At 64.0% G+C, this 26345-nt stretch overlaps 1 protein-coding gene across 8 annotated transcripts in view; it reads left to right on the top strand.

Moving 5' to 3' along the window:
• ANKRD11 (ankyrin repeat domain 11) overlaps window positions 1-23286 on the top strand; it is a 180257-nt gene extending 156971 nt beyond the window's left edge. The window contains exons 2-12 of one of the 8 annotated variants that reach the window (XM_039226783.1): window positions 7068-7164; window positions 7625-7795; window positions 7891-8094; window positions 9176-9318; window positions 11498-11645; window positions 11943-18406; window positions 19796-19894; window positions 19977-20120; window positions 21686-21778; window positions 21931-22005; window positions 23006-23286. In XM_039226783.1, the coding sequence (XP_039082714.1) occupies window positions 7068-7164; window positions 7625-7795; window positions 7891-8094; window positions 9176-9318; window positions 11498-11645; window positions 11943-18406; window positions 19796-19894; window positions 19977-20120; window positions 21686-21778; window positions 21931-22005; window positions 23006-23191 (7824 nt within the window). In that variant the 3' untranslated portion in view covers window positions 23192-23286. The remainder of the gene's footprint in view (window positions 1-7067; window positions 7165-7624; window positions 7796-7890; window positions 8095-9175; window positions 9319-11497; window positions 11646-11942; window positions 18407-19795; window positions 19895-19976; window positions 20121-21685; window positions 21779-21930; window positions 22006-23005) is intronic. The other 7 variants (XM_039226759.1, XM_039226751.1, XM_039226742.1 and 4 more) reach the window with 7 other exon arrangements.
• The last annotated feature ends 3059 nt before the right edge of the window (window positions 23287-26345 follow it).

Here is a 26345-nt window from a genome sequence, read left to right as displayed (position 1 = left end):
TTTGGGGCATGCAGGGAGTGCTTGCATTTTTTCTCTGTGAGTTGTGGGTCCAGGTGAAGGCAGAGAGGGAGTTCCTGTTAGGGAGAGAAAAAGTGAAGAACATTTTATAAAAAGAATTTTCTAGCCAAGAACTATGTTACAAAAATCTAAATACATGTGAAATACAGTATTTGCCCTCATATTGTTATTGTCGTTTTGGGGCCGATTTTACATCGTCCACATCTGCTTGTTAGGGGTAACAAAGCTGGCTTTTCCAGTAAGAGGATTCTCCTGCGGGTGTGTGGTGCAGGCCTTGTATCAGGAGCCTGAAATCTCACACTCGAATCTGTGTGCATCCCGTCATGCACACATTGGGAAGCCGGCCGCCGGGGAGGCTACGCTGCCGTCTGCGTCTCTGGCGAGCAGAGCACCTGAGCTGGGTGCCGACTCTGAGACGCACACTGGCCAGGGGCCGCCCCCACTGAGTCGGGGCAGAAGCCACGCAGGGACAGAGTCAGAAGCCATGCAGGGACGGAGTGGAGGAGTGAACTCTGCTGAGTGACTGACAGAGATTGGGGCCAGGCGGGGTCTGCTCAAGGTCCCCTGTATCCCCACCCTGCCCAGCCCCTCCTCTTGCCGTGTCCCTCCAGCGCCCTCTGCTGGGAAGATGCAGCCCTGCGCCCACCGAGAGAGGAATGCGGCCGAAGGCTCCAGAACTCCGGGGTTCTGAGCGACATAGTTTCCTCAGCTGTGCTCCCCAAGTGGGAAGAAGAGGCTGATGAGCCTCCTCCTAGGGACCACTGAGCCACCGGAGAACACTGTCCTGTGTCCTCAACCCCCAGGAGGTGGCCTCCACAGTGCTTAGTCAGGCCTGGGGGCAGCCTGCCAAGAACAATAAAGCTCGTCTGTGGTGGAAGCTGGATGCCCTCTGCACCCGAGCTGATCTGAGCCAGAGCACCACCGGGGGCTTGTCACTTGAGCTGCCCACAGGCACCCTGGACAGACCATCTTTCCAGAGCCAGGTCTGTCTGGGCTCAGGAGGGCGGGCCGTGTACGCTCGCCCAAAGTAGGCCTGGTGTCTTCTAGGAAAAAGAAGCTCAGAGACCGTTCCTCCCAGCGCCACCGAGGAAGGAGGCGGAGGCCTCACAGGGTGGCCTCTCCCAGGCAGGTGGCCTGAAGCCTGCCCAGCCCTCAACACTCACGGTGTTTGTGATGGAATTCTATCGTGTCTGCGCTTGCTTCACATTACATTAATCTGTCTACTTCGTATATGATTAAATTTCCCCTCAACTTAAAAAAAAAAATCCGTCAGCAAACATTTAGGTTGGTTTACGTGCCCACCCACCCTCCTCAGGCTTCTGCAGAAGCCTCATGCCCTCATGCAGATTTCCATCCCTTAGTGTGAACGTAAGCCCTGCCACGTCCTTCCCGAAGCCACCAGGGTGGGCCCTGCCCGTCCCCAGAGGCCACACGGACTCCCCCTCCCCCCCTTCAGAGCACTGTCCTGTCAGAAGCATCAGGAGGTGGCAGCTGCCTATTCTCAGTACCTGAGTGTTTCTTTGGAGTACTGAAAAATTAAGGTTTTATTTTGCATCTGTCTTGTGAAAAAGACTTTTGTGTCCAGTATCTGGATGTTTATTCAGCAGTGCTGACGTGCGACCTACTGATGCCCTCCGGGCCAGGGGTCCGGGGACACTCATGTACTGACTGAAACCATGGTCACCCTGGCTCTGTAAGATTGGAAGGAGTGGCCGTTGTGACTTCTCCCCTGGGACTGTCCCTGTCTCCCCTGAAGGACTCTGGCTGCCCCGCTGGTGTCGACGCCGTGCCCTGCAGCGCGCTGGAGGCGGCCCGGACATGACCGTGAAGGGCGCCTCCACTCACCCACTCACCCCAGGTGCTGCCTGTGGTCGAGGCTGAACTGTGGGGGAGCCCGTGGCTGCAGAGGGCATGTGCCACCACAGTGACACCGTGGCTCCGTCATTTCCCTCCCTAAACTTGAGCAGTTTCTTCCTGTACAGAGGGGAGTGTAGACTGGCCAAGGAAGGCTGTTTATACGTAAAATGCCTGATGTCCCCCATTTGCAGAATGGGTGGGAATCTGCGGGACCGTGGCCTTCTCAGGGCCCCTGCTATCCACACAGCGTAGGGGAGCCAGGCCCTCACAACCACGTTGGGTTCTGTGACTCACAGGGATGACTCCCAGGACGTGGCTGACGAACGGCGGGGCACAGTCCAGGGGAGCCGGCTGTACCTTCCAGAGCCCTCTCAGGAGGAGCCTGGGTTGCGATCTGACCACCCCACCCTATGGTGCTCCCAGGGGCTGGGCCAGGGGCCGAGGGGTGGCCAGAGCCTGGTGCTGCCAGGCTCAGGACCAGCATGACTGATGCACGGGTCACACATTGGTGCGTGGGTGGATTGATTTATTTTGCTCTATTTTTAAAAGTCCTCACCGGGGCGCCTGGGCGGCTCAGTTGGTTAAGCGTCCGATTTCGGCTCAGGTCATGATCTCCCAGTTCGTGGGTTCGAGTCCCGCGTCGGGCTCTGTGCCGACAGCTCAGAGCCTGGAGCCTGTTTCAGTCTGTGACTCCCTCTCTCTCTGACCCTCCCCTGCTCACACTCTCTCTCTCTCTCTCTCTCTCTCAGAAATAAACTTAAAAAATTAATTAAAAAAAATAAAACAATAAAAGTCCTCACCATGCTTTGGTGCCGTGAAAGAGGGCCAGTGGTTGTCAGGTTGTGTTGTGGGGAGGGGCGTATATGCCAGTGTCACTTTCTCGTACCCTGGCTTCCTCCTCATGGCCGTGACGGCCCTCACTGAATTTCCAAGCATCTGTGGATGGGGACTGCGGTACCCCTCAAGCAGAGGGCACCCAGCCCATGACCTGGGAGCGCCCCGCCTGCGCCGCAGAAGCAGACATCAGAGACGGACCCCAGCCCCTCCCTTTTTGGACACAGGAGACCAAGACCAGAGAAGTCAGGGGCTTGCTGAAGATCCCCTCTGTCTTGGTGACCAGTGGTGGTAATAAAGAAGTGGATGTAAATCAGGAAAATGGAAGGAAAAGCGAGGCATAACTAAAGTGCCCCCTGTGCAGGTTTGGGGGAACCTTGGGTCCTGGTCTTGCAGCACTTGGAGAACCCGAGTGTGCAGCTGGACAGGGACGCACTCCGTGCGGCTCCTTGCCTGACGCAGGTCCTCTCCAGCATAGGTGCTGTCCCAGCGGAAGTGCTTCTTCCAGGCCTGTGAGCACCGGCATCGGGCCCTGTGTTGGCGTGGGTGCAGGGGCGCCCCCTAGCACCCCACCTGCCGTCGGCTTTCCCGGAGCTCCGCCTGGTATCTTGGGGAGCTCTGCGATCCCACAGCCTCACCACCAGGTGCCCTCCTGTGGAGTGGGGGCTGAGCAGCGTTGACATCGTATGGTTTTAGAGTGGGATGTACGAGTTAGAGGTTTCCCTTGGGCTGGGTGCTGGACTGTGTCTCCTGAAAAAGCTCGCTTCGAGAACAGCCCAGAAGTCAGAGGTGGTGAGTGATGACCAAACGAAAGACTGGTTGTGAGCACTCTGGGGCCCTGGGGGCTGAGGATAGTGGGAGTCGGCCGCTGGTCCCTCGGGACCACAGTGGACAGGCCCCTGAGAGCCACATCAGGGAGGGACGCCTCAGGCTGGAAGTCACCGTCCCTGCACCAGAGCCCTCTGTCTCCTCCATCTGGTGCCCACCTGGGGCGAGGGGCTTTGAGAGCCATCCCAGAAACGCGCGCCACCCGGTCCCAGACCGGAGCAAAAGCCAGTCCCCTCCGGAGACACGGACTTGCGTGCGGCGTCCCAGCCCCAGAAATCAGACAAATACTGGTGCCGGGTCAGAACCACGTCCCACGAGGAAGAGCGCTATCCTGCGAGGAACCAGCCCCGGGCACTTGTGTTGTGTGGGGATGACTGGATACAAAGCGTGGATCAGTGGAGCGCTGTAAGGGAGAAACTGAAACCACGAGTAAGCAACCGGGCACTGGCAGAAAATACCACGTAGAGTTTTAAAAGTATAAAATGGAATACACGGCAGTGAAAATTACCAACGATATTACAAATTCAGTGGGCAGATTACATCGCTCATTAGAGCAAGTGTGTGGCTTGCAAGTTAGAAGCAAGGAAACTGCCCGCGCTGAGGTACGGAGAGAGGAAGCGGAAACAGGAAAGAGGTTCAGGGTGTGGAGGAGAAGCAGACCTGCCTTCGTGAGACAGGGTCCTTGGGCCTCAGGGTGATTGCGCCTCGGGCAGGACACGGGCGGGTGCGCGTCAGCACATGCTCACCAGGTGGCAGAGGCAGGAGGCACGCCCGCTCGCTTCCAGTAGCTTCCTTGTGCCAGACCCGCTGCGGCGCCCTCCAAGTTCTGCTGGGGAGGGAGACGCAGCGGTAGGAAGTGGAGTCGGAGCAGTGGTCTCTACGGCCCGCGCCCGCCCACTGCGGTGGTGTGTGGAGGGAGTGTGTTCCGGAAGGCCCGGGTTGGTGGCGTGGGCTGTAGGGAGTGGGGATCCCTGCATCCTCCAACTGGGGTGCTGCGATGACATGGCCTGGCACTGACGGCACAGACCACAGTGAGCTCGCGCCATAGGAATCCCAGGTGGTGTCACATCAGCGTTTTTTCCTGACGGTGACGCACAGGGACCATCCAGGCTCGTGTGAAACCATCATCTCCCACCAGCCCCAGCGGGAGTGCCAGGACCACGGCTGGGTGACGGCACCGCTGGAGCGGGGAGGCTCCAGCCCTGCTCCAGCTCTTGGGTCCGGGGCAGTGGGCCGCTTTCCTGGGTGTCCACAGAGCCCTCGGAGCCCCCAGGGGCATGTCCAGGCCACAGGCCACCTCAACCCACCAGGCTCCCCCTGCGCCACAGCCTGGCACGGGCCGCTGGGCGTTCCTGCCCGTGCCTAGCAGGGCGCCAGAGCGGCTCCCAGGCTGTCCTGAGAGGTCCTGAGGGGCCACTCTGGGTCCTGGCTCCTCTTCTGGCAAGTGGGGCCCCCAAGCTGGGGCCAGGGGTGCAAAAGTAGGCTGTGCAGCCATCCCCCGCCCTGTTGTGGACACCGCGTCCCAGGCAGAGCAGCAGCTGGGAAGAGGACTGACCATGTCCCTGGGCTCCCTGCACCCGAGGCCACACGCAGCCTGGCTGGACTCGGGCCCCCTGGGTCCTGGGAGGCTCTGCGTCTTAGAAGATGGGATTGTATCGGGTTTTCCCTGTGGGGAGACTCGGGAGATGTCCTGTTCATGCCTCGGGGGACCCGTGCGGGAAGGTGGGCTGTGCAAGGCCTCTTCCCCCCAGGAGGGAGCGTCAGTACCTTCCACGTCCCTGAGCGTCGTCCAGCCTCATCCCGGGCTCCTGGCCACAGAGGGGAGGGGGACCCGGTGGGGCCTAGGGCCTCTTCCTGAGACCGGGGCCTGGCGTGGTGCTGCAGGCCCTCCCCCACGGCGGGGGACATGGCCGTGGGTGGTTTTCAGCTGCCGCCCCAGGAAGAGATTCTCTTTCCCGCCCCCCCCCCCCCATCTCTAGGAACTCTGCTTCCTGTATTGTCGCTTGAAGACAACGACGGCAGTGCACTCGTGCCCACTCCCTCTGGCCCCTCAGAGTCCTGGGCGTCTGTCCTGAGGACACCCCACCTACACGCAGCCCTGCATGGCCCTGGGCCAGCCCCGGAGAGCAGGAACCCTCGGTCCCGCACATGTTTCTCTGAGCTCCGCTGTCTCTCTCTTCGGTGGGCTTCCTGTCTCCATCGCCCTGGGGGAGGCGGCAGGGGGGCTTGAGAGGCTGGGGGCTCTGGTTTGAGCGGTAATTCCCAGGAGACGGGGTAGGACTTGGGTGCGGACTCCTCTTGCCCCGCACCAGGGCCTGTGCTGGAAACACGGAGCTGGCGGGGCGTCTGAGGGTTTCACCCCTGTCCTTGCCGCAGAGCCGGAGGTCGGCCTGGGGGCACAGGCCTTGTTTCTGTCATTGTTCGTCCATCAGGATGTGCAGAGGAGCAGTGCAGGGCAGAGCGGTCACCGTAGGGAAGGGGAGAGACGGGCTAGGGGAGAACTCCGCCCTGTTAGAACTTTTAAACCAAATGCCCAGATTCAGGCTCTGTGGCCCCGAGTGACTGAAAGTGCGGCACCTTGAGGGGCCGTGGGCAGGCCTGCTGCTGGGAGGTTTCTCACCCTGTGCAGAGGCTTCAAGGAGGCCACTAGCCTCACCCCTGCCTCTGCCACCTTGTAGGTAGTACAGGACGGGGTGGATGAGCTGGGGCCCTTGGTTACTGATGAGGAGCGTTCTGGAACTTACTTGCTTTCTTGGGCCTGTGCCTGATGGGCTGGTTGAGGCTGATGGTTGCCGGGTGCCTGAGAACCTGTGTTGCAGCGAGTCACGGCCGTAGCTTCGGAAAGGGCCGATGCGGTACTTTCTAAGGAAGCAGCTCACAGAAAGCTCTTCTTGAGAAAATGGAAAATGATGCATCTGTGGGGCTGGGGGTGTCATCCTGGAGCCGGGCAGGCAGGGTGCCCATGAGCCTGTCCCATCCACCTCTCCCAGACGGCACCCACCTCCCCAGGGCAGACCCGAGCCAGCGAGCAAGCTGATGGCCTGGAGGGGCCTCTCCGATGCACAGAGTGGAGGGCAGGAGACCCCACACACACCACCACCCAGAGAAGAGTCTCAGGGCCCCAAGTCTCCCACGGCGACCCTCCTTCCCTGGCTGCAGTTTGCACCCTGTGACCTAGAACATCCCATAAACAGCCCGGCCCCCACACCAGGGCCCCACGCAGCACGCACGGGGCAGTGCAGGGAGGGCTCCAGGCGCCCAGTGGACCCCGAAATCCCCAGCAGGAGGGGCCCGAGGGTCAAGGAGGAAAGCGAGCTTTGGCTCCTGGTTCACGGAGTCTGGGGGGAGTTTTCTGTCCCTTCCCCCTGCCTCTTCCAGAAGAAACCACATGGTGTGTCTGTGTTCAGGGCCGGCAGGGAGTTCTGTAATGGGTCAGACAAGTGGAGGATGTGTGCGTTCCGAGGAGGCGGAGACGGAACGGCTGGGCTGTTCCATCGTGTCTGGTTAGTGCTCTGTGTTGATGCCTTTAGATGCCTCCAGCTCAGTCCATGTCGTGGTACTGCAAGGCTGGGTCGCTCCTCGAAGGGCCATGGCATGAGATGGAGGTCCCTAGAAGCAAGAAGAAAGGTACAGTACTGACAAGTCGGCCTTGATCTATTTATGTATTTCTAAACTGTGTTTGCCATTTATATCTGCACTGTTTGGAGGCGGGACGGGGAAGGAGGAATCAGAGTGTGGACACATGTATTTAATAGACAGAGACCTGTCCTGTGTGAGTCAGGACCCCGGTGAGGGGCCGTCCCACCGCCTGGCGTCCGGCGGCCGGTCTGGGGAGGCACCTGAGAGGAGCGACCGGTCAGTGGGGGCCGAGGTGGGGCAGGCTCCACTGGCTGATGACGCGGTGTCGGGCTTGTCTCTGTTGCCGCCGGAGGTGACGACGGGCAGCTCGGTGCTGCCACCTCTGTCCTTGCCCGTTCCCCGTGAGCTGTGAGGCGGGAGGCGGGGGCTCCGCGATGCCAGGTCAGGCTGCGGGTTCCGAGGACCGCGTGGCATGAACTGTCCCCCTGTCTCCTCCACCACCTCGCAGAGAAGCAGGGTCCTGAGCGGAAGAGGATTAAGAAGGAGCCTGTCACCCGGAAGGCCGGGCTGCTGTTCGGCATGGGGCTGTCTGGGATCCGGGCCGGCTACCCCCTCTCCGAGCGCCAGCAGGTGGCCCTCCTCATGCAGATGACTGCCGAGGAGTCCGCCAACAGCCCAGGTGAGCCGCCCCGTCCCTCGAGGAGGCGAGGAGGCAGCTTCTCTAAGCCGAGACATGCCCAGTGACGCCCTGCCTGTCCTCTCCTCGGCCTGCAGTAGACACCACACCAAAGCACCCCTCCCAGTCGACAGTGTGTCAGAAGGGGACGCCTAACTCCGCCTCGAAAACCAAAGACAAAGTGAACAAGCGGAACGAGCGTGGAGAGACCCGTCTGCACCGCGCAGCCATCCGGGGGGACGCCCGGCGCATCAAGGAGCTCATCGGCGAGGGCGCGGACGTCAACGTCAAAGACTTCGCAGGTGAGCGTGGGTGGGTGGGCGGGCGGCGTCCCCCTTAACCCCCATCCCAAGGACCCCCCGCCCGGGAATTTGCACATGGGAGTTGGGGGTGGGGCAGACCTCACACTCAGACCGGGGTCAAGTGTTATTCCTACTGAGGAGGAGGGATTGGTGTTTTGGGAAGTATTTCAGAATAAGGTGGATTTCTTGTCTCTTACTATTTTTAAGAGAACTGGGGAATTTGTAGATGCCACCCCGCCATGTTGTGTAGACCCCAGTTCCGTGCAAGAGGAGTCACACCCTTGGCGTGTTCAGGGAGAGGTGGCCCTGCCGCTGTGTCCGTCAGTCCAGGGACCGCGCCACCCCCCAGAGAAGAAACGTCTCCCCAAGACGGGCCTTGCGTTTGAGCAGAAGCAGGCGTCGCTCCCCTGGCCGGAGACGGCCAAACTCTTAGATGCTCTGAGGCCCCGTGGCCGCGGCGGAGTAGCTACCGCCTGCTGTGCACAGAACGGGGCCCACAGCTGCTTGTCCTGAGTGCGCAGGGGGCGTGAGCCTTTTCCCACTGCCCTAGGCGGTGGGGCTTCTGACCCACACCTAATTTAGCACCTTTAAAAAAAAAAAAAAAAAAAACAATTTTCTAAATCAGTATTTTCCAAAGCACCAGAATTTGTGTCCACAGGGGTGGCCCTGTTTGCACACTGACATTGGTGGCCATGTCGAGGCTCTGGCGGAAACGGCCGCCGGAGGAGGCGTCCCCGCGTGGCCTCAGCCGCGTGCTGCACAGAGGGCGCGTTTCCAAACCTGCGACCTTGGTGACGAGCCCCGCCACACCCTCCCCGCCTCCCTCCCTGCACCCTCCCCCGTGTGTGGCCACATGCGTTGGATTGAGGCTGCCACCCGTGACAAGTCCTCTGCCCCAGATTACGCCTCATAGACGGTTAATCTGGAAGGTTAGCAAGCTGCAGACGAGGAGTCCCCGTAAAGGCCGCTCAGGGCGTCCTGGGCCCATAGCCCTTCCGTCCCTTCTGTGCAGGGTGCTGCCCGGGCACAGGATTAAATTCTTGAGGATTAAATAACACAGGTCCTAAGTGTCTGTTTCCAGGCTGGACGGCGCTGCACGAGGCATGTAACCGCGGCTACTACGACGTCGCCAAGCAGCTGCTGGCCGCGGGCGCAGAGGTGAACACCAAGGGCCTGGACGACGACACCCCCCTGCACGACGCTGCCAACAACGGGCACTACAAGGTGGGCGCCTCCCCGCCCACCCCTGCTGGGCCTGCCGGCCGACGCGGACATCATTCCCTCCCCGTCCCGCCGCCCCCACCGTCCTGCACGTTTGCCCCCCGTGCTCACCCTGGGTCAGCACCTGGGTGGCCGCCTCCTCCCCATGGCAGGGCCCTGCTCTGGCCGTGCCAGTGTGGCTGGGTTTTAGTAGGTGGGTGATCATGCCCATGGGGGTGGGGTGGGTTCAGGGGCTGCTGCTGGCCCTGTCCTCGTCCCTGTGCGGTCTGCTGTGGGTGGGATGCTGAGAAGGGTGTGGCCAGGACGCTGGAGGACCCTTGTAACCAGCCCAGGGGCAGTGACCCCAGTGCACGTCCTCCCTGAGAGGTCTTGGCCCCGGGGAAGCGGCCGTCCCCGGGGCTGAAGCAGGAGACGCGCAGAGATGGCGAGGCTCTCGCCGTGGTCGTTTCCAGGCCTTCGTGAAGAGGCCCTGGCCAGAGACGCCACGCCCAGGACAGTGGGGCCTGGCGAGCACCGTGCCCGTAGACCAGAGCACACCTGACGCTCCCGGTAGCTGCCCTGCCCGGTCTCCCTGGGCAGGTGCCAGGGAGCTAGCCAGCAGCGTGGAGCGTGTGGTGAGCAGTCAAAAGATGACGAGTCACCACAGGGTGGGGGGGGCGGGGTATGACTGAGAAGATGCCCCGGGTGACTGGACGAGTCTGGACACAGATTCTGTGCTTTATGTTAGGGCTATGCTAGGGCTCATGGTTAGCTCCTTAGGTAGGATAAAGGCATCGTGGGTTTTTTGTTTTCTTAAGGGTCCTTTTAGAGAAATACTGGAAAGTTTATGAAATGCCTGGGACCCACTAAGGGGGAGGGGTATCGATGACATGAGCCTGGCACTGAGCTGGCAGCCCACCGCATGGGGAGGACCGGGTCATCCTCTGAATCCCTGTGCTTCTGTAATTGTATCGTAAAACTGTTGTACAGAATAGACCGTGGAAAGTGGGGAGGGGTGCAGGGTGGTGGCCCCCAGAGAGACCCCTCCTGATCCTGATCCTGGGATTGGGAACATGTAACCTCACGTGGTAAGGGGACTTGACAGATGGGAGGGAGCGAAGGATCATGCAGTGGTGGCCCTGGATCATCCCCACGGGGCCGGTGGCCTTGGGGGTGTGAGTAGCAGAAAGCCTTCCCCAGGAGGGAGGAGACGTGCGGGCGCCCCCACCCCCACCCCCACCCCCCCGCATCGCCAGCCTTAGCACAAGGGCCCCAGGGACATGGTAGCGGCCAGCAGTTGGCACAGCCTTCAGCAGGCAGACGGCAGGGACACAGCGCCAGTCCCACCACTGCAAGGGATCCCATGCACACAGAAAGGAAGGAGCTGACGCCACACATCTGTAGGGTCAGTGAGATCAGTTTCAGTTTTGGCGGGATGGAGGGGCCGGGGATTTGCTAGAGCAGCAGAGAGAAACCCGTGCCCAGGAAGCGGGGTCCCGACCAGGGGAGGCCACGGCATCCTGAGCGGGACGGGCACGTGAACGATGGGGTTTTCCTGCGTGAGGATTGTTTCAATGCCACAGCGCCCGGACTGGGGCTGAGATGGCGGCGAGCCAGCCACCCCGGGCATGTGAGGCGCACTTGCTGGCTGTAGACAGTTGAGCAGAGCTGCTGACGGGTCACCTGGCGTGTGTCATCATTCCCAGGACCACCCTTACCATGTCGAACAGAGCACGGAAGAGGCGATCTTATTTTCTAAAATAAACGAGAACACAAAATAAACCTAACTTGCAAGCAGCTCATTCTTTGTTGCCTCTATTCTGTCACCCCCTGCCCCCCACCAAAGCTCCGGAGCCCTTCCGTCCACGCCCACTGGGCCCTGCCGGCTGGCAGCTCGTCACCGGCGGGAGATCGTGGGGCCGTAGTCAGCCCACCGACGGGGGAGGACTTTCCATAGGAGCGCAGACCTCCTCCCTGTGGTGGCGCGCTTGGGGTGGGGGAGGGCTCGGAGACACCCCCTCCCCCCCCGGGGCTGTGCCTGTGTGCATGGCTTGCGGTCTTTGGCCGGGGTGGCAGGGGCGGCAGGGGCTGTTCTCTGGTTGAGCGCAGGACTCTAGGAAGGGGCTAAATGCAGTAGTACAGGCCCAGAGGCACACCCCGTGCTTCTCAGGAAGCCCCTGACGCACCGGTTGCTGTGTTGTAGGTGGTGAAGCTGTTGTTACGCTATGGCGGGAACCCTCAACAAAGCAACAGAAAAGGCGAGACCCCGCTGAAGGTGGCCAACTCCCCGACCATGGTGAATCTCCTGTTGGGCAAGGGGACCTACACGTCCAGCGAGGAGAGCTCGACCGGTCAGTGGCCGAGAGCCGCGCCCTGGGTGCCGGCTGGGGTGGGGGAGCTTCTGGACCGCCGGGACCCCACCCCCAGGGTCTCCTTGGCCGCCGGCCCCGCCCTCACACAGACTTCTCTCTCACTCCCTCCTGCCTGTGGCTGGCCTCCGATTCACCTAAATGGGGCGAAGAGCGGCCTCCCCTCCCCTCCCCTCCCCACCCGGAGGCAGCCCAAGCATCGTCTGCTGATCACTGTCCCCGTGCGTGTTCAGTGGCTTGTTGTGAATCTGCCTCTGACCTCTTCCTCCCTGTTCCCAGCAGAGAGCTCAGAGGAGGAAGACGCCCCGTCGTTTGCACCTTCAAGTTCAGTTGATGGCAATAACACAGACTCTGAGTTTGAAAAAGGCCTAAAGCACAAGGCTAAAAATCCAGAGCCCCAGAAAACTGTGACCCCCGTCAAGGACGAGTACGAGTTTGACGAGGATGATGAGCAGGACCGAGTCCCTCCCGTGGACGACAAACACTTACTGAAAAAGGATTACAGAAAAGAAACCAAGTCAAATAGTTTTATTTCTATACCCAAAATGGAAGTGAAAAGTTACACTAAAAATAACACGATTGCACCAAAGAAAGCGGCTCATCGCATCCTGTCGGACACGTCAGACGAGGAAGACGTGAGTGTCGCCGTGGGGACAGCGGAGAAGCTGAGGCTCTCGGCACACGCGATACTGCCCAGCAGCAAAACACGGGAACCTTCCGGTTCCAAGCAGCAGAAGGAGAAAAATAAAGTGAAGAAGAAGCGAAAGAAGGAGACGAAAGGCAAAGAAGTGCGGTTCGGGAAGAGAAATGACAAGTTTTGCTCCTCCGAGTCCGAGAGCGAGTCCTCGGGGAGCGGGGAGGACGACGGGGACTCCGTGGGCAGCTCCGGCTGCAAGCAGTCCCCTCTGGTGCTCAAGGACCCGGCCCTGTTCAGCTCTCTGTCCGCCTCCTCCACCTCGTCTCACGGGAGCTCCGCCGCCCAGAAGCATAACCCCGGCCACGCAGACCCGCACGCCAAGCACTGGCGGACGGACAACTGGAAAAGCATCTCTTCTCCCGCCTGGTCCGAGGTCAGCTCCTTGTCAGACTCCACGAGGACGAGACTGACGAGCGAGTCTGACTGCTCCTCCGAGGGCTCCAGCGTGGAGTCGCTGAAGCCTGTGAGGAAGAAGCAGGAGCACAGGAAGCGGGGCGGCCCGCAGAGCGCGCTGCCGGAGAAGAAGAACTCTTTCCACGCCAGTGTGGACGGCGCCATCCCCAAGCTGGACAAGGAGGGGAAGGTCGTCAAGAAACATAAAACAAAACACAAACACAAAAACAAGGACAAGGGGCTGTGCTCCGTCGGTCAGGAACTCAAACTGAGGAGTTTCACTTACGAGTACGAGGACTCCAAGCAGCGGTCGGAGAAGGCCGTCCTTGTGGACGGCGACGTGCCCGGCGAGAGCAAGGCGAAGGCCTTGAAGCACGACAGGGAGCACTTCAGGAAGGAGGAGCGGCTCAGCAAGGCGAAGGCGGAGGACAGGGAGTGGCTCTTCAGGGAGGAGGTGCTCAAGGTCTCCAAAGATGAGAAACCACTGAAGAGAGTCAAAGACGGGAGCAGGTCTTCGCGCGAAGAGAAGGACCGCACGAATAAAGCAGAAAGAGAGAAGCTGGTGAAGGAAAAGTCCCCCAAAGAGGAAAGACTGAGGCTCCACAAAGAGGAGAGGAAGAGGAAGTCCAAAGACAGGGCCGCGAAGCCAGAGAAGAAGAGCGACTGTAAGGAGGACAGGGCCCCGAGGGACAGGGACAGGGACAAGCCTTTCAGAGAAGACAGAGAGAGGCTGAGGAAGGAGAGAGTTTACAGGGAGGACTCCTCCGCCTTCGACGAGTATTGTAACAAGAGCCAGTTTCTGGAGAACGAGGACACCAAATCCAGCCTTTCCGACGACCAGCAGGACCGGTGGTTCTCGGACTTGTCCGACTCCTCCTTCGACTTCAAGGCGGACGACAGTTGGGACTCCCCGGTGACGGACTACAGGGACGTCAAAAGCGACCCCGTGGCCAGACTGATCCTGGAAACCGTGCGGGAAGACAGCAAGGAGAAGAAGCGGGAGAACAGGGGCCGCGAGAAGCGCGAGTACGGGGACCGGCGCGGCGACAGGGACGCCTGCCTCAGGAGGAAGGAGCGGGACGGCCTGGACAGAGGCTCCGACAGGAGGCGGGAGCAGGTGGACAAGCAGAGGGGGGTCCCCGGCTGCCTCCCCGACAGGGACAAAAAGCGGAGGGAGCCCGCCGAGGGCGGGCGGGACCGCAGGGACCCCCTCGAGGCCGCCAAGGAGCGCAGGGACGGCAGGCCCAGGCCCGAGGAGCCGAGGGAGCCGGGCGGCGAGGCCGGCCTCAGGGACAGGCCCGACTGCGACCTGGGGAAGGGCCCCGAGCCCTGGGAGAGGCTGCACGCGGCGAGGGACAGGGAGCGGAGGGAGAGGGGCAAGCTGGAGAAGCACAGAGACAAGTCCTGCGACAAAGACAAAAGCGACAAGGCCGTCCCGGAGAAAAGCCAGAGGGACAAGGACCCAGACAAGTGCTGCAAGGAGAAGAAGGACCCCAAGGAGAAGCATAAGGACAAGGAGCGGAAGGCTCCCCCCGACCCGGCGAAGGACAGGAGGGACAGGGGCTTCGCGGGGCCGCCCCCGGACGACCTCCCGGAGAGAAAGGACGAGAAGAAGGGGAAGGAGAAGAGCTGGTACATCGCCGACATCTTCACGGACGAAAGCGAGGACGAGAAGGACGAGTTTGCGGCCAGCGGGCTCCGGCTCGGGGACGCCGCGGACGCGCCGCGGGCGGACGGCCCCCCGGACGCCGACCGGCACCGCAAGCACCCTGCCGACCGGCAGCTCGCGGAGAAGCAGAGGGACCGGGAGCTCCGAGAGAAGAAGAGGGAGAGGGGGGCCCCGGAAGCGGCGAAAGACAAGAAGGACAAGGGCCCGGACAAGCACAAGGACCGGAGGGACAGGGAGGGCGGGGACAGGTGCCGGGACAGGAGGGACCGCCCGCCGGCCGACCCCGCCCAGGAGAAGCGGGCCCGGCCCAAGCCCCCCGAGAAGGCGGAGCGGAAGCCCCCGGCCGAGGACCGGGCCCGGGGCAGGCACCGCGAGCGGCCGGACAGGGAGCACGGCCGGGAGCGGAAGGCGCCGCGGGGCGCCGAGGCGGAGCGGGCCCTGCTGGAGAGGCTGGAGGAGGAGGCGCTGCACGCCTGCCGGGAGGACTCCCACGACAAGGCCAGCGAGGGCTCCTCCGACAGCTTCGCCGACCGCGGGCCGGAGCCAGGCCTGGGCGCCCTCCTGGAGGTGTCCTTCACGGAGCCCCCGGAGGACAAGGTCAAGGAGAGGGAGAGGCACAGGCACTCGTCGTCCTCGTCCAAGAAGAGCCACGACCGGGAGAGGGTGCGGAGGGACCGGTGCGAGAGGCGGGACCGGAGCGAGGACCTCAGGGACGCCGGCAGCAGGAAGGACCCCGGCCCCTGCGACAAGGACTTCGCGGACGCGGACGCTTACGGGGTCCCTTACGGCGCGAAGGCGGACGCGGAAGACGACTTGGATAAAACCGTCGAGCTGTTCGCCGCCGAAAAGAAAGAGAAAAACGATCCCGAGAGAGAGCCTTCCAAGAAGGCCGAGAAGGAGCTGAAGCCCTACGGCTCCGGCGCCAGCGGCGCCCTCAAGGAGAAGAGGCGGCGCGAGCGGCACCGCGAGAGGTGGAGGGAGGAGCGGGAGAAGCACCGGGACAGGCACGGCGACGGGCCCCCGCGGCCCCACAGAGACGAGCAGAAGCCCGCGGCCAGAGACAAGGACGGCGCCCCGACCGCGCTCAGAGACAAGCCCCGGGACGAGGGCCCCAGACCTGGCGAGACCAAACCGAAGGAGAAGTGCAGGGAAAATCCAGAGAAGGAGAAGGGTGAGCCGGCGAAGGTCAGCAACGGGACCGATAAGCCGCCGGCGCCCAGAGACCCGGGCAAGAGAGACGCCCGGCCCAGAGAGAAGCTTCTGGGCGACGGGGACCTGATGATGACGAGCTTCGAGCGCATGCTGTCCCAGAAGGACCTGGAGGTGGAGGAGCGGCACAAGCGGCACAAGGAGAGGATGAAGCAGATGGAGAAGATGCGCCACAGGTCCGGGGACCCGAAGCTCAAGGAGAGGCCGAAGCCCGCGGACGACGCGCGCAAGAAGGGCCCCGACGGGCCGGCCAAGAAGCCGCTGGCGCCGGACCCGGCCCCGAGGGACAAGAGGCCCCGGGAGCCCGCCGCGGCCCCGCCCGCTGCCGAGGGCAAGCCGCGCCCGGGACCCGCCCCGGACGCCAGGGACTGGCTGGCGGGGCCGCACATGAAGGAGGTGCTGCCCGCCTCTCCCCGGCCGGACCAGGGCCGGCCCACCGGGGTCCCCGCGCCCGCCGCCGTGGTGTCGTGCCCCAGCTACGAGGAGGCCATGCACACGCCCAGGACCCCGTCCTGCAGCGCGGACGACTACTCCGACCTCATGTTCGACTGCTCGGACCCCCAGCCCGTGTCCAGCACGTCTGCCAGCGCCTGCTCGCCCTCTTTCTTCGACAGGTTCTCTGTGGCGGCTAGCGGGATCCCAGAGACCGCGAGCCAGACGCCCACGAGGCCGCTGTGCACGAGCCTGTACCGCTCGGTGTCCGTCGACATCCGCAGGGCGCCCGAGGAAGAGTTCAGCCCTGGGGACAAGCTCTTCAGACAGCAGAGCGTCCCCGCCTCGTCCAGTTACGACTCGCCAGGGCAGCGCCTGGACGACAAGGCCCCGGGGCCCCCGGCTCCTGCCGAGAAGTTCGCCTGCCTGTCCCCGGGGTACTACTCCCCGGACTACGGCATCCCCTCCCCCAAAGCGGACACTCTGCACTGCCCGCCCGCGGCTGCGGTCAACGCCACCCCCTCCCCAGAGGGTGCCTTCTCTGGTTTACGCGCCAAGTCCCCCGCTTCGCACAGAGACGAGCTGTCGGCCCCGTCCGTGGAGGGGGCCCTGCCGCCCGACCTGGGCCTCCCCCCGGACGCCACGGAGGACCAGCAGGCCACTGCCGCCATCATCCCCCCGGAGCCCAGCTACCTGGAGCCGCTGGACGAGGGCCCCTTCAGCACGGTCATCACGGAGGAGCCCGTCGAGTGGGCACACCCGGCCGCCGCCGAGCAGGGCCTGTCCTGCAGCCTGATGGGGGGCACCCCCGAGCACCCCGTCAGCTGGCCTGTGGGGCCGGACCTCCTGCTGAAGTCCCCGCAGCGCCTGCCGGAGTCCCCGCAGCACCTCTGCCCGGCCGAGGCCCTCCACCCCGCTGCCCCAGGGCCCTTTGGCGCCACGGAGCCCCCTTACCCGGGCTCCCCGGACTCCTACCCTCTGTCGGCCACTGAGCCTGGACTCGAGGGCGCCAAAGGCGACGCGGTGGAAGCCGTCCCGGCCGCTGTCCCCGCCCCGGAAGAACCCACCCCCTTTGCCCCTCCTTCCAGGCTGGAGCCCTTTTTCACCAACTGCAAACCGCTGCCTGACGCGCCCCCCGACGCGGCCCCGGAGCCTACGTGTCTGGGCGCCGTGACTCCGGTGGAGGCTCTGGCGCCCGTGGAAGGGAACTTCCTGGAGAACGGGCACGAGCTGCCCGCCCTCGCCCAGGTGGCGCCGGTGCCCTGGCCTGATGGCTTCCCCAACCCTGAGGACGACTTGGACCTGGGGCCCTTCTCTCTGCCAGAGCTTCCTCTTCAAGCTAAGGACGTTCCTGACGTCGAAGCAGAGCCCGTAGAAGAGACTCCCCTCGGTCCTCCAGAAAACACCCCCGCGGGGCCACCTGTGGTCCCGAGCGGCGGGGAGGTCCCTGCGGCAGCTGCCGAGGAGCAGCAGCCCGCGCCGCCTCCCGGCCAGGCGGCCCCGCGGCTCCTGCCCGAGCCCGAGCCCGAGCCCGAGCCGAGCGAGGAGCCTGCGCCGGACGTGACGGCGGGAAGCACGGTCGAAGCAGGGATCGCGTCAGAGGGCAGGGCGCCCCCCGAGGACTCGGACTCCGGCCTGGGCGCCGCACCGGCACCCGCGGAGCGCCATCCCGCGGGGAGCGCAGACGAGGCGGCCGAGGGCCGAGACCCCACGGCCGCGCCCCACGGCGCGCCCGACGCCCCCGCGGATGGCCCGGCGCAGGCGCTCGTGGCGGACGGCACCGGGCTCGAGGGGCCCGTGGGCGGCATCCAGCCCGAAGCTTCGGACCCAGAGCCCAGGCCCGTGGCCGAGGCCCCGAAGGCGCCCAAGGCCGAGGAGATCCCCCAGCGCATGACGAGGAACCGGGCCCAGATGCTGGCCAACCAGAACAAGCAGAGCTCGCCGCCCGCCGAGAAGGAGCCGGCGCCCGCGCCCCGCGCCAAGGGCCGCTGCTGCGAGGACGACGACCCGCAGGCGCAGCACCCGCGGAAGCGCCGCTTCCAGCGCTCCGGCCAGCAGCTGCCGCCGCAGATGAACACGTCGACGCAGCAGACGCGGGAGGTGATCCAGCAGACGCTGGCTGCCATCGTGGACGCCATCAAGCTGGACGACATCGAGCCGTACCACAGCGACCGGTCCAACCCCTACTTCGAGTACCTGCAGATCAGGAAGAAGATCGAGGAGAAGCGCAAGATCCTCTGCTACATCACCCCGCAGGCGCCCCAGTGCTACGCCGAGTACGTCACCTACACGGGCTCCTACCTCCTGGACGGCAAGCCGCTCAGCAAGCTGCACATCCCCGTGGTGAGTCCCGGGGTGGGGCCGGTGGACACGGCCCCGGGGGGGTGGGGGGGGCGGGCAGGAGACCTGCCCCGTGGCTCCCCGCCATTCGCGGTGTGTCCCGTGTCCGCTCCTTGTCCAGGGCCTGGCTGGTCACACCGCATGCCCAGCACTCCATCCACTGGGTCCTGGGTCTGGGTCGGTGCCCACGCCCCGTCCACTGTCACCCAGTGGTCTGTGTGCTGTAGCTGCATCCTGCAGACCTCCCGCGGGGGCCGGCCTGGTGCCGCTCGGGGCCTGGTCCTGCCAGGGAGGGTCTCCTCTCGGCCCCTTTAATGCCCCCCGTGTAACTCCGTGCTCCTGATGGCCCCGGGTTGCCAACCTGAGGCCAGGTCTCTGTTGTCATCGCCGCGGAGCCCTGAGGGTTTCCCACCCAGCAGGCCCTCCTTAGGCCCCCCACCCCCCCTGTGGGCATCATGTGCCCAGGGACCCCCCCCCCCCGTGTCCGCGCACAACACCTTCCAGCCGCCTGAGTCCCTGCTTCTCTTACTGCTCACCCTTCCCCCTGGGGGGGGGGGGGCTCCTGCCTCCCCCCACTTCCCGCTCAGGAGCAGCCCGCCCACGGCACAGCCACCGCCCCAGGTGCTGCCTGTTCATCCCAGGTGCAGGTGACTTGCTTCGTTTTCTTGGACCGCCCCACCCCCTTGAAGGAGAGCCAGGATTTCTGTTTATACCGTCAGGCCCAGGCCTGCAGCACCAGAGCCAGTCTCAGGGCAAACCCCCACCCCCCCCCAGGAGGGTCACACTGGATGGTGTGTTCTGGACGGTGGTGTCTGAGCTGGCGCTTCACCAGGCAGAAAGCTCAGCCAGGACTGACGCCCAGGTCTTGTGAACAGGGATGGGGGGCACTGGGGGCACAGCTGCCCGGGACGGCCCAGGCTTCCAGCACTTTGACAGGGCGGGGGGCGGAGGGCGGGCAGCTTAGAGCCCCGCAGGGCGTCTGGCCTGGGAGCCTCCAGCCGCTGGGGTCACTGGTTCGGAAAACTCTGGCCTGAGATTTCTGTTCAGTGAGGTGTCTGGTTGCCCCTTTTGTGTAAGTTTTGGTTTTCAAAACAGCACCGTGACCTTCATGGAAAGTTCGGAGAGTAGAGAAAACAGTAGGGGTCGCTGTGGTTTGTGTAACTTACTTCCCCATGGGGCTCTCACCTTTCTTTCTAGAAGGAAGCAGTTTCCCTTTGCCACACTGTCAAGCGCTCAGGCCTTATGGGTGGGCTGGCAGATGCCAGGCATTCCTGGACTTCTCGAGGGCGCGCCTCCGGGCTGAGTCCTTCAAGCGCGTGGGGTCGGTTTTCCTGGCGCAGGTTCGGGTTCACAGCCTCACCAACCCCTCTTCCCCCGCCCCCCCGCTTGCAGATCGCGCCCCCTCCCTCCCTGGCAGAGCCCCTGAAGGAGCTCTTCAAGCAGCAGGAGGCCGTGAGGGGGAAGCTGCGCCTGCAGCACAGCATCGAGCGGGTAAGTGGGGGCGCGGGCGCGGGGCGGTGGGCGCGGGGCGTCTGTCCTCGCGAGGCCTGCTCAGCCGCCTCCTCTCCTGCAGGAGAAGCTCATTGTCTCCTGCGAGCAGGAGATCCTGCGAGTCCACTGCCGGGCGGCGAGGACCATCGCGAACCAGGCGGTGCCGTTCAGCGCCTGCACCATGCTGCTGGACTCCGAGGTCTACAACATGCCTCTGGAAAGTCAGGTGCGTGGCCTGCCGGGCCCCGGGGAGCCAGCGAGTTCGCCAGTCCGCGCCAGGGCACGGGAAGGCGGTGGCCACGTGGCGGGACATCAGCGCCGTGTCCAGGGTCCTCGCGGTCACTGAGAGTTACTTAAATGAGAGGATGAGTGGTATCCAGGCGACTTCCCGTGGAGGCCCCGCCAGGAAGCTGTCGCGCAGCGCACGGGGGCAGAGCAGCTCCCGGGGTTGAGTCCATGGTCCCTCCATGGTCCCTCCGCCTCTGCTGCCCCGCCCCCACGCACTCAGGCCTGGGTCACACTCCGTCAGGGGCCGACTCTCTGATGTGTTCTCTTCCCAGCCGCCACCAGGGCTTTTTAAAGACGACCGAACCCCGAACGTATCATTTTGGGCCTGTCCAGACATGCTGCTGTCCCCTGGGGCTCCAGGCAGCATCCCCAGTGGGGCCGCGTGCAGACATGGGTGCTTCTGGATTTTTGAAAACTCTTTACTTCTGCATGAAGGATTTTGCGTTCACTTACATACATGGTCTTTAGATCTCAGAAACTTTCCTCACTAGGAGTGCGTGGGGTCATGAGTTTGAGCCTGCGTTGGGCATGGAGCCTACATAAAATTTTTTTTAAAAATTTTAATGTTTATTATTACAGAGACGGAGAAACACAGCAGGAGTGGGGGGAGGGAGAGAGGGAGACACAGAATCCAAAACAGGCTCCAGGCTCCGAGCTGTCAGCACAGAGCCCGATGCGGGGCTCGAACCCACGAACCGTGAGATCATGACCTGAGCCTCAGTCGGTTGGGCATCCAACGTCAGCTCAGGTCATGATCTCATAGTGGGTTCAAGACCCGCGTCAGGCTGTGCGCTAACAGCCCGGAGCCTGTTTCAGATTCTGTGTCTCTCCCGCCCCCGACACCCCACTCTCTAAATAATGAATACAGGCCAAAAAAAACTTGTTCAGCTTTCGCAATTTATCACATGAGGAGTAAGGAGTAAGGACAAGATTTGTGTAGAGCAAAACAACAGTGCACAGAGTATCAGAGGGGCTGGGGCCTGAATGATCGCCGCAGGGACTTTCTGCCTTTAAAAGAAACGCGGCATCTGGAGGAGCGTCCGGGCTGCGGCTGAGCACGAGGGCAGAGGCCTTTGAGCTGCAGCCTCTACCCTCCCGGGCGGCCTGCGTGGGGGCCTGTGCCCAGCTCCCAGGGGCCTCGCCAGACACACCTTGACGCACGATGGCCTCCCGGAAAACCCAGATGGCGGGCGGTCGAAACCACCAGCCACCGGCCTCCGTCCTGAGGCTTTCCCTGCTCGCGAGCCCGTCCGTGGGTGCGGGGCTGCTGTGCGTGGGGCAGGGACGCCGGGGTGGCACCCCCACCCCCTCAGGCCTCTGCCAAGAAAGTTACAAGCAGATTAAGACACGCCCCTGCCAGCCTCCCCGGGAACGGGGTGGGGGCCAGGGACCGAGGCCACCCGTTTGTGCTGGGGACACGCCAGCAAGGCTCGAGGAGGGGCAGCGGGGGGCGGTCACGGCCGGGGCTCCTCCCCACCCAGCGTCCACGGCTCTCTCCCTCAGGGCGACGAGAACAAGTCGGTGCGCGACCGCTTCAACGCGCGCCAGTTCATCTCCTGGCTCCAGGACGTGGACGACAAGTATGACCGCATGAAGGTGAGGCGCCCGGGCGGCTGCGGCGGGAGCGGGGGGGCAGCTGCTGCCGAGTCCCCTGTTTGCAAGTGACAGTGTCAGACTCTGTGAACCCAGCTGATAGAGGTCTCCCCGCCCCCATGTTGCCTCCTTAGAGTGTCTTCCCTCCTGTCCAGGTGTGCGGGGAGCAGCTCCTGTCACCAGCTGGCGGTCAGACCTCTGTGGGACCCCACCTTGAGCCCTCCTCAAAGGTCACAGCACACACCCGCCACCACTGCTCTGGACGTGCTGACCAGTGCAGCAGCGGGCAGCGTGGGGGGGGCGGGGCTAGAGAAAGATTAGCAAGTAGAAGCAAACCCCCACCCGCAGGCGTAGGGTCGCCCACGGGGTCACCCAGCAGCCCTGGGGGGGGAGGGAGGGATCCAGAGCTCCCACCCCCGCCCCGGGGCCCGCTCGCGGAGAGGAGGATGGGGCTTCCGGGGTGCCAGCCTTACCGGCGCCCCCTCGCTCGTTAGCGCACGCGGGGAGGTGCTGGCGCGGAGAGGAGCCCACGTGGTGTGCACGGTCCCGGCTGGTCCCCGGGAGGCTCCCAGAGGGTGGCGCACGAAGTCGCGGCAGCAGGGGCGGAGGGGCAGCTTTCCTAGAGCAGGACCGGGGAGTCGCGACATTACTTACCACGATGTCGTGCAGTAGAAACGCCTCGCGAGCCCCATGCCCTGAACGTGCAGAGAACTTACAAAAACAGTTAAGAGAAAAGGTGGGTCGAAAGAGGAGCGAAGTAGGTCGAGTCTGCAGAGCTTAGAGACGCGGCCGCCGGGAGGTCCGCAGACCTGGGCCTGCTCCCCTCGGCACACCCGACGGCCTTAGGGAGACTCCCACGCGGGCTTCGCCCCGTCAAGGCCTGAGCGAGACCTGTGGCGGCACTGCCGCGTCCGCGCCCCCCCCCCCCCCCCCCCCCCCCCCCCCCCCCCCCCCCTGCGCCCACTCTCTCTCACCTTTGCACCCCGGCTGCGGAGCGGACACGGCACTGCCCGCAGGAGCCGGCGGCCGGCGCCCACGCGTGCCAACCGCTCCCAGCCTTGGTGACAGGTCACCGGCCGTACACGAGTGCAGAGTGACACTGTCCGATTCCGCTGCGACGCCTGGGGGTGGGCCGGGCCGCACGACTCCCGGGGTGGGGCGCGGGGTGGCGGGAGGCTGGGGACCGGGGTCTCGCCTCGGCGCGCCTCACCTGTCACGTTTCCCGCACAGACGTGTCTCCTGATGCGACAGCAGCACGAGGCGGCGGCCCTGAACGCCGTGCAGAGGATGGAGTGGCAGCTGAAGGTGCAGGAGCTGGACCCCGCCGGGCACAAGTCCCTGTGCGTCAACGAGGTGCCCTCCTTCTACGTGCCCATGGTCGACGTCAACGACGACTTCGTGCTCCTGCCCGCCTGACACCCACGGACGGCCGCACGCGACACAGGCGAGGGCCGCGCGCGTCCGCCGGCGCCGCTGCCGCGTCCAGGCAGCGCAGGGAGACCTTGTCCCTCGGGCCGGGCCGTCCAGGGAGAGACGCCGCCCTTGGCCCCCCCGCGCCCCGGGAGCGAGGCTCGCTCGTGCCAGCTGCCGCCGCGGGAGGACGAGGCGCCGGCTGCGCGGGCATTTCAGGAGCTGCGGAGCGGAGTGTATTTTTTACAATTTCTTGTTCCATTCTGATCAACTAAAAGAAAGAGAACTCAGGCGTCCACCCCTCACGGACAGTGACCTCCGGGTCCGACGGGCTGGGACGCCATGGCCGCCGCGGAAGGACGCGGAGCCGGGACTCGGGTTGTGTTTTTAATGGAGTCAAATCCACGTGGTTTGTATATTTTTTCCTTTAATCTTGGGCATTTTGTTTCTCTTTCTGAGAACATAACTTGAAACACTACAGAGCCAATAATCATATAAAAAGTGTACCCGTAAACGCTGTACAGTTTTATACACATTCACAATGTACTTTTGCTGCCTTCTAGATAATTTATTTTGCAACACATTACTGCACAGTTGTAAATAACTTATGTACTGTAACATCACTTCAGTTACGTGTAAAGAAATAAATAAATTAATTAAATGCTCTTTGTACACGACAGGCCCTCTCCGGGAGGGGCCGGCACGGGGGCTGCCCCGCCGCCAAGCCACACCGTCTGCTGCTTCGTGGCTCCCCACTTACCACCTTTTAATTGCTGCTGGGGGGGCTGGGGGGCCCTGTGCTCTGCACGTCCTGCCCCCCCCCCCCGCCCCGAAGGAAACCAGACTCACTCGCTGCTGGGGCTGCAGGGTGAACCGCGGGGAGGCCAGGGGTGGGAGGCAGGAGTCGCCGGGTGCAGAGCAGCCTGAGCGTGCACCCCACGCCCCTCTCGGAGGAGACGCCACGGGTCCGGGCAGCGGGCCGCGGGGCCACCTTCTCCCCGCACCGCGAGGCGCCTCGCCGGGCCTCTCCTCTGCGTCCTGTACCCTGAGCCACAGGAGGACCCCACACGGGAGTCAGCACCCAGCTCCGCACCCCTGCGGCCCGGCCCTCGCGGGGCCCTCGCGTGGGGGCGGGGGGTGAGGGCGCCCTCTGACTCTTAGGTGTTTCCTCTGGGCCGCCCCCCCCCCCCCGCGTGTGCCTTCTTGGGGAGCAGAGAGGGCAGCAAAGCCCCAACACTCTGGGCATCACCTAGGTTCCCAGTCACCGTCCCCGTAGCCCGGCGCCCACGCGCAGCTTCAGGCCCTGGACCTGCTGGCGCGGCGAGTGCGTGGGCGGAGGTGAGCCCCGCCTCCCCCAGAACATTCTAAGTGACTTGTGAGAACAGACGCTGGACGCCCGCGGGGCCGCGCCAGGGGCTGCACCCGTGGGTGGGTGCGCGGCCCCCGGAGGGGCTCTGGCTTCAGCGGGAGGGAGGCGGCGCTGCCCCCGGGAGGGGGGGGGGGGCTGGGTGCGGACTCCCCGCCAGCGACCGGGGCCACCGCCCTGCAATGCTGGGCCTCTGCAGGCCCTTCTCCGTCTTCCGTCCCCGGAGCCTCTCGGAAGCCGACAAGCGAGGCAGCGCTACGTGGGGGCCCCTCCCCACCCTGTGCCGCGGGCCGCGGGGGGGGGGGGAGCCGCCCCGGCTGAGAGGGAACGTCCTTCTCCCGCCCGCACAAGGGGCGCTGACGCAGGCCTACGACTCGGAGCAGGTGAGGTTTTCAGGAAAGGCCGAGAGCAGGCTTCCTCCCCCCCGGAGCTGCGGGGAGGAACATTCTAGAAGTACGGAGGCCGTGTGCAGGCCCGGCCACTGACCAGGTGACAGCGCGTGTCCAGGCCCGGCGCCAGGCGGCCGCGAGGGGACAGCGTCTCCGTGACTCGCTGTGCGAACTGACCGCAGCCTGCGGCCGAGTGAGGAGCGGAGGGCCGGGAAGACGGGGTTCCCGGCCCAGCACGGGGGCCCCTACCAGCCCGCTGCCCCCGCCCCCGAACAGAGGGACGAGGGGCAGCGCCTCCCGATGGGGAACGTACGACACGGGCACGTGGGACGGGAGCGGGGACCGGTCCAGGAGCCCATTTCGGGGGGCGACGGGGAACCGGACCTGCAGGGAGGGGCTCCCTCCCTCTTCCGGACACGACAAACCCGCTTCCGGGCACGCGACCCGGAGAAACCCACGCGCACAAACAACATCGCTTAGGAGCAGACGTACCAGGGGCGCCCGGGGGCTCGGTCGGTTCAGCGTCCGACTCTGGCTCCGGCCACGGTCTTGCCGCTCGTGGGTTCGAGCCCCGCGTCGGGCTCTGTGCCGCCGGTGCAAAGCCTGCTGGGACTCCGTCTGCCGCTCCCCGCCCCTCCCCCGCCGGTGCGCGCGCACGGTCTCGCTCTCCCTCAAAAACAAACATAAGAACAAAAGTACCTGAATTATTTGTAGGAAGAAGAGAGTAAACCGCCGTGTACACAGCGGGCGTCACCCCCGGCTCTGCTGACCTGGGGCCCCCAGAGCCTTGCAACACTTTCCCTGCACCTTGCGGGGCGCGGAGCGGCACGCGCGGCGCCCACGTCATGACGCCGGCACGTCGCAGCCTCGCACGTGCTCGGGGAGGGGCGGGTCACGCCCTCGGGGGCCGCCAGGCAGCGAGGAAGGTGCGCGCGCACACACGTCCTCCCGCGACGTCCGCCAGCCGGAGAGCAGAGCGCGCATGCGCGGCCCGCGGAGGCCCCAGGGTGCGCGCTGCCGGCTCGGCGGGGCCTTTGTCAGGACTCACTCGCCAGTAAGTGTGTTCTTGGCGGCTTTGGTTCGATTTCACAGGTAGAAAGAAATTCTGCATTCCGCCAAGAAGCCGGGATATTTAAGAACACATTTTAGAAAATAGGGGGGAAGGTGCCGAGTGAAAATGGCAGTCAGCCCTTCGCCTTCAGGCAAACCCCCAAATTAGGGCAGAAGGTGACAAATTCAAGGTAGTCCCGGTACCGAGAGCATGTTTGTCACAGATCAGAATGTCAGAGATGGAAAAGAGAAAACAGGGCAAAATTCATTCATTGGATGGAAAATGAAGCAGGGCTTCCAGAATAGTAAAGACCTTCAAAGACCCCCCGTAAGAGCCCGGGGGGGGGGGGGGGGG

The sequence above is a fragment of the Hyaena hyaena genome, unplaced genomic scaffold (genome assembly GCF_003009895.1).
Source record: "Hyaena hyaena isolate Hyena2069 unplaced genomic scaffold, ASM300989v1 scaffold_1, whole genome shotgun sequence".
Lineage (NCBI taxonomy): Eukaryota > Metazoa > Chordata > Mammalia > Carnivora > Hyaenidae > Hyaena > Hyaena hyaena.
Note: the sequence above shows the minus strand (reverse complement) of the source record. Positions and strands in the feature narration are given on the sequence as shown.